The following is a 12,216-nucleotide window of genomic DNA, read 5'->3' on the forward strand; positions in this document are numbered from 1 at the left end:
ACCTGAGTGCATTACCTGAGTGCATTACCTGAGTGTGTGAGTGCATTACCTGAGTGTGTGAGTGCATTACCTGAGTGTGTGAGTGCATTACCTGAGTGCATTACCTGAGTGCATTACCTGAGTGTGTGAGTGCATTACCTGAGTGTGTGAGTGCATTACCTGAGTGCATTACCTGAGTGCATTACCTGAGTGCATTACCTGAGTGTGTGAGTGCATTACCTGAGTGCGTGAGTGCGTTACCTGAGTGCATGAGTGTGTTACCTGAGTGTATTACCTGAGTGCGTGAGGGTGTTACCTGAGTGTATTACCTGAGTGTGTTACCTGAGTGCATTACCTGAGTGTGTGAGTCTGTTATCTGAGTGCATTACCTGAGTGCATGAGTGCGTTACCTGAGTGAGTTACCTGAGTGTGTTACCTGAGTGCGTTACCTGAGTGCATGAGTGTGTTACCTGAGTGCATTACCCGAGTGTGTTACCTGACTGCGTTACCTGAGTGCGTGAGTGTGTTCCCTGAGTGCATTACCTGAGTGCATGAGTGTGTTACCTGAGTGTGTTCCCTGAGTGTGTTCCCTGAGTGCATTACCTGAGTGCATGAGTGTGTTACCTGAGTGCATTACCTGAGTGCATTACTTGAGTGCGTGAGTGCGTTACCTGAGTGTGTTCCCTGAGTGTGTTCCCTGAGTGTGTTCCCTGAGTGCATTACCTGAGTGCATAAGTGTGTTACCTGAGTGCATTACCTGAGTGCATTACTTGAGTGCGTGAGTGCGTTACCTGAGTGAGTTACCTGAGTGTGTTCCCTGAGTGTGTTTTGTCAGTGTGTTTTGTCAGTACTTCACCACGCAATCTCGTAAAATATATGTGGTCACTGCTGTGAAGAAATTATATCATAATGGAAAGGCCCTGATAGACAGCAGCTTTCATTTCAACTGAATCTTTGAAATCAGCAAGGGCTTGAGTGTAATGCACAGAGCTCAGTGTATTTCTGCTTGCACCATTCAAGGATGAGTTTGGTTAATGTGGCTGCAGATGGTACCTGCACCATGCTGGAGATGAGCATAGGCAGCATGGCCAGGGGGAAGCGCAGGATGTTGAAGAGAGAGATGGAGGTGAAGGCCTTTTCTGCAGTCAGGATGTTATCAGAGCTGATGGAGACAAACACAGCAAAGCTCGCCAGGGACACCTGCAGGTCACAGAGGGAAAGAGGAATGAATGGTCAAACATTCTGATCTCACATAGCAACTTGGGATGGGGATAAAATAGCAAAAGTTACCCAATGTATTCCTCCAGTTGTTTAGATTCACTTTGTATTGTTTTTTGTTTCATTCATCACATCCATAACCTGAATCTAATACACCGCAAGCTCTTCAATCATTTCAATTGTCTGTAGCAGGGTTTCAATCTTTTCTTGAAACTGTACCCCTTCTTTCAGCTCAAGTACTCTTGACAATGTATGCTGTACTGAATGGTACCATAGTTGCAATAAAAGGCAGAATAATCTGACTGGAATCTCTGGTATTCGCTTTCTATTAGGCAAAGTTATTATAAATAATACAAAATAGTCTGCACTGTAAATGTTTATCACGTTACCATTTACTTCCCATCTCAGCATGATTATGTGTGCCATTTAAAATGTTTACAGTATCAAAAACCTGAACCTCAAGATAAAACTATAATAACTAACAATGATAACCTTTTTTGTTATTAAAGCCAACATAAAAATAATCCAAAGGGACTGGGTGTAACTTTCTGTCGCTTTGCACTTTCTGTAGACTCTTGTGTTTTCTTCCTTTGTTTTTCTTTTGCAAGTAAGAAATGTATCCCCTTCAAACACTGAAAACAAATTCAACCAGCCGCTATTGCTAAATGCAGCCGTGGCTAATAAACAAAACAAAACCCGCCAAAATATGATTATTGTAATTATTATTTATGTTTACCGGAGCAGTTATACTTTAAAAAAATTCAGAAAGATTGTCTTTCACTGATACGACAAGCTGAAAACAGCAAAGTCCATGAGCAGCGCAGAGCAGAGCTCTCTGACATATATATATCAGAGTGGAATCCATTGAATCACCAGACACAGCTTCACCCACCAATAATATATATCAGAGTGGAATCCACTGAATCACCAGACACAGCTTCACCCACCAATAATATATATCAGAGTGGAATTCACTGAATCACCAGACACAGCTTCACCCACCAATAATATATATCAGAGTGGAATCCATTGAATCACCAGACACAGCTTCACACACCAATAATATATATCAGAGTGGAATCCACTGAATCACCAGACACAGCTTCACCCACCAATAATATATATCAGAGTGGAATTCACTGAATCATCAGACACAGCTTCACCCACCAATAATATATATCAGAGTGGAATACACTGAATCACCAGACACAGCTTCACCCACCAATAATATATATCAGAGTGGAATCCATTGAATCACCAGACACAGCTTCACCCACCAATAATATATATCAGAGTGGAATACACTGAATCACCAGACACAGCTTCACCCACCAATAATATATATCAGAGTGGAATCCATTGAATCACCAGACACAGCTTCACACACCAATAATATATATCAGAGTGGAATCCACTGAATCACCAGACACAGCTTCACCCACCAATAATATATATCAGAGTGGAATCCATTGAATCACCAGACACAGCTTCACCCACCAATAATATATATCAGAGTGGAATCCACTGAATCACCAGACACAGCTTCACCCACCAATAATATATATCAGAGTGGAATACACTGAATCACCAGACACAGCTTCACCCACCAATAATATATATCAGAGTGGAATCCACTGAATCACCAGACACAGCTTCACCCACCAATAATATATATCAGAGTGGAATCCATTGAATCACCAGACACAGCTTCACACACCAATAATATATATCAGAGTGGAATCCATTGAATCACCAGACACAGCTTCACACACCAATAATATATATCAGAGTGGAATCCATTGAATCACCAGACACAGCTTCACACACCAATAATATATATCAGAGTGGAATCCATTGAATCACCAGACACAGCTTCACACACCAATAATATATATCAGAGTGGAATCCATTGAATCACCAGACACAGCTTCACACACCAATAATATATATCAGAGTGGAATCCATTGAATCACCAGACACAGCTTCACCCACCAATAATATATATCAGAGTGGAATCCATTGAATCACCAGACACAGCTTCACCCACCAATAATATATATCAGAGTGGAATCCATTGAATCACCAGACACAGCTTCACACACCAATAATATATATCAGAGTGGAATCCATTGAATCACCAGACACAGCTTCACCCACCAATAATATATATCAGAGTGGAATCCACTGAATCACCAGACACAGCTTCACTCACCAATAATATATATCAGAGTGGAATCCATTGAATCACCAGACACAGCTTCACCCACCAATAATATATATCAGAGTGGAATCCATTGAATCACCAGACACAGCTTCACCCACCAATAATATATATCAAAGTGGAATCCATTGAATCACCAGACACAGCTTCACACACCAATAATATATATCAGAGTGGAATCCATTGAATCACCAGACACAGCTTCACCCACCAATAATATATATCAGAGTGGAATCCACTGAATCACCAGACACAGCTTCACTCACCAATAATATATATCAGAGTGGAATACACTGAATCACCAGACACAGCTTCACCCACCAATAATATATATCAGAGTGGAATCCACTGAATCACCAGACACAGCTTCACCCACCAATAATATATATCAGAGTGGAATACACTGAATCATCAGACACAGCTTCACCCACCAATAATACATATCAGAGTGGAATCCATTGAATCACCAGACACAGCTTCACCCACCAATAATATATATCAGAGTGGAATCCATTGAATCACCAGACACAGCTTCACACACCAATAATATATATCAGAGTGGAATACACTGAATCACCAGACACAGCTTCACCCACCAATAATATATATCAGAGTGGAATTCACTGAATCATCAGACACAGCTTCACCCACCAATAATATATATCAGAGTGGAATCCATTGAATCACCAGACACAGCTTCACACACCAATAATATATATCAGAGTGGAATCCATTGAATCACCAGACACAGCTTCACACACCAATAATATATATCAGAGTGGAATCCATTGAATCACCAGACACAGCTTCACACACCAATAATATATATCAGAGTGGAATCCATTGAATCACCAGACACAGCTTCACACACCAATAATATATATCAGAGTGGAATCCATTGAATCACCAGACACAGCTTCACACACCAATAATATATATCAGAGTGGAATCCATTGAATCACCAGACACAGCTTCACCCACCAATAATATATATCAGAGTGGAATCCATTGAATCACCAGACACAGCTTCACACACCAATAATATATATCAGAGTGGAATCCATTGAATCACCAGACACAGCTTCACCCACCAATAATATATATCAGAGTGGAATCCATTGAATCACCAGACACAGCTTCACCCACCAATAATATATATCAGAGTGGAATCCATTGAATCACCAGACACAGCTTCACCCACCAATAATATATATCAGAGTGGAATCCACTGAATCACCAGACACAGCTTCACCCACCAATAATATATATCAGAGTGGAATCCACTGAATCACCAGACACAGCTTCACTCACCAATAATATATATCAGAGTGGAATACACTGAATCACCAGACACAGCTTCACCCACCAATAATATATATCAGAGTGGAATCCACTGAATCACCAGACACAGCTTCACCCACCAATAATATATATCAGAGTGGAATACACTGAATCATCAGACACAGCTTCACCCACCAATAATACATATCAGAGTGGAATCCATTGAATCACCAGACACAGCTTCACCCACCAATAATATATATCAGAGTGGAATCCATTGAATCACCAGACACAGCTTCACCCACCAATAATATATATCAGAGTGGAATCCATTGAATCACCAGACACAGCTTCACACACCAATAATATATATCAGAGTGGAATCCATTGAATCACCAGACACAGCTTCACCCACCAATAATATATATCAGAGTGGAATCCACTGAATCACCAGACACAGCTTCACTCACCAATAATATATATCAGAGTGGAATCCATTGAATCACCAGACACAGCTTCACCCACCAATAATATATATCAGAGTGGAATCCATTGAATCACCAGACACAGCTTCACCCACCAATAATATATATCAGAGTGGAATCCATTGAATCACCAGACACAGCTTCACACACCAATAATATATATCAGAGTGGAATCCATTGAATCACCAGACACAGCTTCACCCACCAATAATATATATCAGAGTGGAATCCACTGAATCACCAGACACAGCTTCACTCACCAATAATATATATCAGAGTGGAATACACTGAATCACCAGACACAGCTTCACCCACCAATAATATATATCAGAGTGGAATCCACTGAATCACCAGACACAGCTTCACCCACCAATAATACATATCAGAGTGGAATCCATTGAATCACCAGACACAGCTTCACCCACCAATAATATATATCAGAGTGGAATTCACTGAATCATCAGACACAGCTTCACCCACCAATAATATATATCAGAGTGGAATCCATTGAATCACCAGACACAGCTTCACCCACCAATAATATATATCAGAGTGGAATCCATTGAATCACCAGACACAGCTTCACACACCAATAATATATATCAGAGTGGAATCCATTGAATCACCAGACACAGCTTCACCCACCAATAATATATATCAGAGTGGAATCCACTGAATCACCAGACACAGCTTCACTCACCAATAATATATATCAGAGTGGAATCCACTGAATCACCAGACACAGCTTCACCCACCAATAATATATATCAGAGTGGAATCCACTGAATCACCAGACACAGCTTCACCCACCAATAATATATATCAGAGTGGAATACACTGAATCATCAGACACAGCTTCACCCACCAATAATACATATCAGAGTGGAATCCATTGAATCACCAGACACAGCTTCACCCACCAATAATATATATCAGAGTGGAATTCACTGAATCATCAGACACAGCTTCACCCACCAATAATATATATCAGAGTGGAATCCATTGAATCACCAGACACAGCTTCATCCACCAATAATATATATCAGAGTGGAATACACTGAATCACCAGACACAGCTTCACCCACCAATAATATATATCAGAGTGGAATCCACTGAATCACCAGACACAGCTTCACCCACCAATAATATATATCAGAGTGGAATCCATTGAATCACCAGACACAGCTTCACCCACCAATAATATATATCAGAGTGGAATCCATTGAATCACCAGACACAGCTTCACACACCAATAATATATATCAGAGTGGAATCCACTGAATCACCAGACACAGCTTCACACACCAATAATATATATCAGAGTGGAATCCATTGAATCACCAGACACAGCTTCACCCACCAATAATATATATCAGAGTGGAATCCATTGAATCACCAGACACAGCTTCACACACCAATAATATATATCAGAGTGGAATACACTCAATCGAAATCACGCATGTGGACACGTGGAAAGTGAGGACGTGATAGATTCTGTACTTTTTTTTTTTCATCTGCGGTTCACTTTGAGCTACTAAACAAAAATGAAATATGTATGCACAGTGGTTTAGAGATAATATATAATACCGTTAAAACAATATCATTTTCTTTGACTTTCATTTTTATTTTTTATTTGACCCTTGGAAGTACCCCATCCATAGTCACCAGTGTAACCATTCACCAGCCGCCCTCGTGGAAGTAAGAAATGCATGAAATCCCCACACTGTATGAGTTACAGCAGTACTAGAGTGACTCCTCACCAGAAAGGGTGCACAGGTAAATATGAACATGGAGATTGAAGCCAGGTAGGAAAAGCTCTTCATCACTTTCAGTTCCTTCTCTCGGATACCCAGGATCTGGGCTTCAAATGAAGGCTCCCAGGCATAAATCTTGAGGATCTGAAAAAGGGTGTTAGAATTAGGAGATTAGGAAGCAGACAGAGACTGTGAGAAACAGAGGACAGTAGTGCCTTCATGCTTTAGCTTATCAGTTAGTGTCTGCAGGCCATAACATGCTTTGAAAATACATCCAAACGTCAGAGAGAGAAAGGGACACTCCAGGACCGATAGACAGAAATGTGAACCCAACCAGCCCCTCCCACCACCTTACCTTTATTCCATTGAGAATTTCATTCATTAACTTCATCCGCTGGTCTTTGTACTTCATGTTTTTTGTCTATAAAGGAATTAAAAAATATCACAGTAAATGGTACTGCTCTGCCTTTGCTTGACTTGAATGAGAAAGAAAGAGACAGACACACAAACACTCAGAGCAAAGTCAGTCACTGTGAATTCTTAGAGAAAAGAAACAGCTGGATTATAAACTATGCTGGAGTAGCACCCTTCAGACACCTCTTAATGAAGAGAGGAGAGGGACACTGAATCCCTAAGGAAACCTATTTGAAAGGACCCGGCACATGCAGCTGTGTAGACCCTGTAGAAAGTAGGACTAGCTGGCACTGACAACAGAACAGCGAGACCTTGAGCAATACATTATAACCCAAAAGAAACAGAGTCAAGTTAGCGCCTGTGCAGGAAGGCAGCCCCTCACCTGGAGGGTTTTCGACCTGACAGCCAGAAAGCCATTGAGGGGCACCAGGAGGATCATGGTGGCGAGGCCGGCCAGCACAGAGGGCCCCAGCTCCTCCCACAGGAACACGAGGGAGACGATGATCTGCAGGGGGCAGGACCACAGCAGGTGGATGAAGTTCGTCACGTCCATGAAACGCTGGGCATCGGCTGACATCAGGTTCACTATCTCGCCCACGGTGGACTCCTTTCGGGCTGCATTGGAAACCACGAGGGCCTGTGCAAACAGCAGCGCATGCCTTCAATAATCAGGGTTACACTTTGGGGTGCTTGTGCCTGTAAGCAAGCGGTACTGTGCACGTCCCCAGTCTCTAAAAGCATGGCACTTATTTATAGTATTTATAGCACAGTCTCTCTGAACCCCCCGGCTGCACACCTGATAAACTCCAGCACAGTCTCTCTGAACCCCTGGCTGCACACCTGATAAACTCCAGCACAGTCTCTCTGAACCCCCGGCTACACACCTGATAAACTCCAGCACAGTCTCTCTGAACCCCCGGCTGCACACCTGATAAACTGCAGCAGCACAGTCTCTCTGAACCCCCGGCTGCACACCTGATAAACTCCAGCACAGTCTCTCTGAACCCCCGGCTACACACCTGATAAACTGCAGCAGCACAGTCTCTCTGAACCCCCGGCTGCACACTTGACAAACTGCAGCAGCACAGTCTCTCTGAACCCCCGGCTGCACACCTGACAAACTCCAGCACAGTCTCTCTGAACCCCCGGCTGCACACCTGATAAACTGCAGCAGCACAGTCTCTCTGAACTCCCGGCTGCACACCTGATAAACTCCAGCACAGTCTCTCTGAACCCCCGGCTACACACCTGATAAACTGCAGCAGCACAGTCTCTCTGAACCCCCGGCTGCACACATGATAAACTGCGGCAGCACAGTCTCTCTGAACCCTCCGGCTGCACACCTGATAAACTCCAGCACAGTCTCTCTGAACCCCCGGCTACACACCTGATAAACTCCAGCACAGTCTCTCTGAACCCCCGGCTGCACACCTGATAAACTCCAGCACAGTCTCTCTGAACTCCCGGCTGCACACCTGATTAAACTCCAGCACAGTCTCTCTGAACTCCCGGCTGCACACCTGACAAACTCCAGCACAGTCTCTCTGAACCCCCGGCTGCACACCTGATAAACTCCAGCACAGTCTCTCTGAACTCCCGGCTGCACACCTGACAAACTCCAGCACAGTCTCTCTGAACCCCCGGCTGCACACCTGATAAACTCCAGCACAGTCTCTCTGAACTCCCGGCTGCACACCTCACAAACTCCAGCAGCACAGTCTCTCTGAACCCCCGGCTGCACACCTGATAAACTCCAGCACAGTCTCTCTGAACCCCCGGCTGCACACCTGATAAACTCCAGCACAGTCTCTCTGAACTCCCGGCTGCACACCTCACAAACTCCAGCAGCACAGTCTCTCTGAACCCCCGGCTGCACACCTGATAAACTCCAGCACAGTCTCTCTGAACCCCCGGCTGCACACCTGATAAACTCCAGCACAGTCTCTCTGAACTCCCGGCTGCACACCTCACAAACTCCAGCAGCACAGTCTCTCTGAACTAACCCCCCCCCCCCCCCCCCCCGGGCCTTGTCATACCTTCTTGTAGACGGCGGCCATGATTGCAGTGCGCACCCTCATCCCCAGCACAAAGCAGCGCTGGAAATACTGCTGCAAGAGCATGGACTGCAGCACGGCAACCAGAACCAGCAGCACTGCATACAGATACCCCTTCCACTCGAAGATGGACTTGTCCTGCGTGAAGGACACCATGAGCCTGGGAGGGACCAAACAAGACAGTCAGGGTATTCCTATAATATCATCGGGGAAATCTTGTTGAGATAAAAAAAAATAATAATAATAATTAAAAATTAAAAAGGTAATGGAAAATGAACTGAAAGTGATAAAGAAAATGAGTGCTTTCAAAAAGCCGACCCTGTTTTGACTGATGTGCTGCAGAATATCCCTGGTATACAGGAGGCGACTCACTTGAGGATCTGTGGGCTGACAAAGACCAGCAGGTCCTGCAGGACTTTAAAGAGTGCAGACTCCAGCAGCACTCGTGGGAACGTCTTCACCAGGCTGGGGATCAGCCAGGACTGTGCAAACTCGCACTGCTTCTCTGAACTGGCCTCCTTCTTCTTCTGTTCCCCCTTCTCCTCCTGCAGAGGAAACAAGGGAAAACAGACAGAAGGCATGTGGGGTCCGTACCATTCCTCTCACACTCCTCTACTTCTTTTAACTCTGGTTTTGAACAGTCCCTACCTGCCTTAGATATTCTACAGAACTCCTGCTTTATTAAAGAAACACTTGTTTAACAACTACAGTCCTTTTAGATTTGATTTAAAATGTGAAACAGCACTGAACTACCTCTGTGTGACCACTTAACCACCCTCTCCAAGCACCTCTGTCATAAGAGCTCCTTCTGTTCGCATCAGATCTCTATTACAATCACAGGTCTAGGGCTCTTACTGCTCCAGGGTTTTCACTGTATTTTTCACATTTCGATGAAACCTCTTTAGTCTTTAGGGTGTCCTGACATCGCAATAAGCAGCAGAAGGCTATGTTAGTTTGAAACCCGTCCTCCCTCTCTGGCTCCCTCTGCTCGTACCATGACCAACACATCCTGGCTGTGACTCTTGGCCAGCCTGTTCGCCTGCGTGTCGCTCTGAAGACCCTGTTTCCTTCGCTGATTCTGCTTCTTCCAGGCCTTCTTCACCTCCCAGTTCATCGTCTTCTCAAACTCAGAGAAGATGGCCTGGGTCTTATCCGACTCATTCAAATCCCACAGGTCCTCCACCTCTAGGGGGCGCTTGTAACCATTAAGCACCATACTGGGTAGAAGACAAGGAAAGTTCGACAATAATCTTACCTTAATAATACCCTGGCATTTGGACAGAAACATTTCAGTGCAGATTAGTTGCAGATGTGTGTTTGAAGTATCTACAAGTCAATGTGTATTATAAGGAGTTATTAATACTGCCCCAAGGGGTTCATACTTCAACATATGAAAGTTCTATGCATACTATTTCAGCCATTATTTACAGAAACCTCCAGATACAATGCGCTTGCACTGATGACTTCAATTCCAGTGGAGATGAAGACTGCAGCTCTTCTGCTTGCATTGTTTACCCTGCTATATTAGCAGCAAATTCAACAAAAATACGCTTCATTTGTTTACCTGTTGAACCAGTTAAACGTGATTCTGCTTAGGAAAGAAGCAGATGTCTCTGGATTCTGAAAAACATTTTAAAAAATGAATGTATTTATTTGATCTATACCTTTAAACAGTCTAATAAACTCTGAGATAAAACTATAAAGCAGACACACATTTTGGCAGATGCCAGTACTAATGAAGGCCTTGTATTACCAATGCAATGAAAGACAAACAGTGAATTAAGAAACTATGATTTACTAATGATCAATTTTATGTTATAAAATGAAGAGATTCATATTTGGACTAGGTCCTCTGCTTAGACCCAGTGGAATGGATGTGATGGGCTCGCTGGGGGAGCTCCCTGCTGTTATTAGGAGCCCTGCTATGGGCAGATTAACAGAAGCATTGTTATTAATAAAGGTGCAGCAATGGTAACGCTGTGGGGAGCAGTGAAAGGAGCAGTTAAGGGTTCTCAGGCAATTGAAAAGTGTTGCTACCTTCTTAGCTTCCTCCCTAGTTTCCTGGGAAACGTCAGCAAAGGAAGACATGATGAGTGTGAGGACCTGGAGGCCATAGGAGATATAAAACAAAGTGAAGCGGGGCAGGTCTGAAACGCTGTCCTGTGAGGGGAAACAGAAATGGGAAGCCATTAGGACTGGTCTGCCCTCCCCTTCAAGTGCTGTCCTGGTGTGAGGTCATTTCAAATATGCTGCACATCCCACCAATCAAGTGGAAACAGATAAAACGATTAAATGATTTAAAAATGACTACTATGCACGCTATAAGCGATACTGTTTTATTCATGCTGGGTAACATCCATTTGAAACCCAGAAAGCCCTACCCTTCTGTAACTCAGGCTTTTTTATTGTAGATTTTTCATTACAAACTTTTGTTTAGAATAATAAGAAACTCTTCAAATGAACTCCTTTGTTGGCATTTTATTCAATAACTTGATTACACATTTTCCATAAAAAGGTAAAAGTGGGAAACACTCGTACAACAGGATGCTTCTTCTTAAGAGTGAAAAAATAACCAAATAAATAATTGCCAATGAGCAGATCCATGGAAGCACTGACAGTCTGAAACAATAGGCAGGACTACCATCCTGTGCAGCACCACGGCCCCTCCCACTCTGAACAACAGGCAGGACTACCATCCTGTGCAGCTCCACAGCCCCTCCCACTCTGAACAATAGGCAGGACTACCATCCTGTGCAGCACCACGGCCCCTCCCACTCTGAACAATAGGCAGGACTACCATCCTGTGCAGC

General features: G+C 43.6%; 1 protein-coding gene across 1 annotated transcript in view; it reads right to left on the bottom strand.

Moving 5' to 3' along the window:
• The window catches only part of abcc2 (ATP-binding cassette, sub-family C (CFTR/MRP), member 2), a 31,471-nt gene that overhangs the window by 13,357 nt on the left and 5,898 nt on the right, over window positions 1-12,216 (bottom strand). The window contains exons 5-13 of the mRNA XM_034026812.3: window positions 11,444-11,566; window positions 10,971-11,026; window positions 10,401-10,623; window positions 9,779-9,951; window positions 9,389-9,566; window positions 7,735-7,989; window positions 7,294-7,359; window positions 6,945-7,082; window positions 1,033-1,179 (exon numbers count right to left, since the gene is read on the bottom strand). Coding sequence (XP_033882703.3) covers window positions 1,033-1,179; window positions 6,945-7,082; window positions 7,294-7,359; window positions 7,735-7,989; window positions 9,389-9,566; window positions 9,779-9,951; window positions 10,401-10,623; window positions 10,971-11,026; window positions 11,444-11,566 — 1,359 coding nt within the window. The remainder of the gene's footprint in view (window positions 1-1,032; window positions 1,180-6,944; window positions 7,083-7,293; window positions 7,360-7,734; window positions 7,990-9,388; window positions 9,567-9,778; window positions 9,952-10,400; window positions 10,624-10,970; window positions 11,027-11,443; window positions 11,567-12,216) is intronic.

Source organism: Acipenser ruthenus, chromosome 7, assembly GCF_902713425.1.
Source record: "Acipenser ruthenus chromosome 7, fAciRut3.2 maternal haplotype, whole genome shotgun sequence".
Taxonomy (NCBI): domain Eukaryota; kingdom Metazoa; phylum Chordata; class Actinopteri; order Acipenseriformes; family Acipenseridae; genus Acipenser; species Acipenser ruthenus.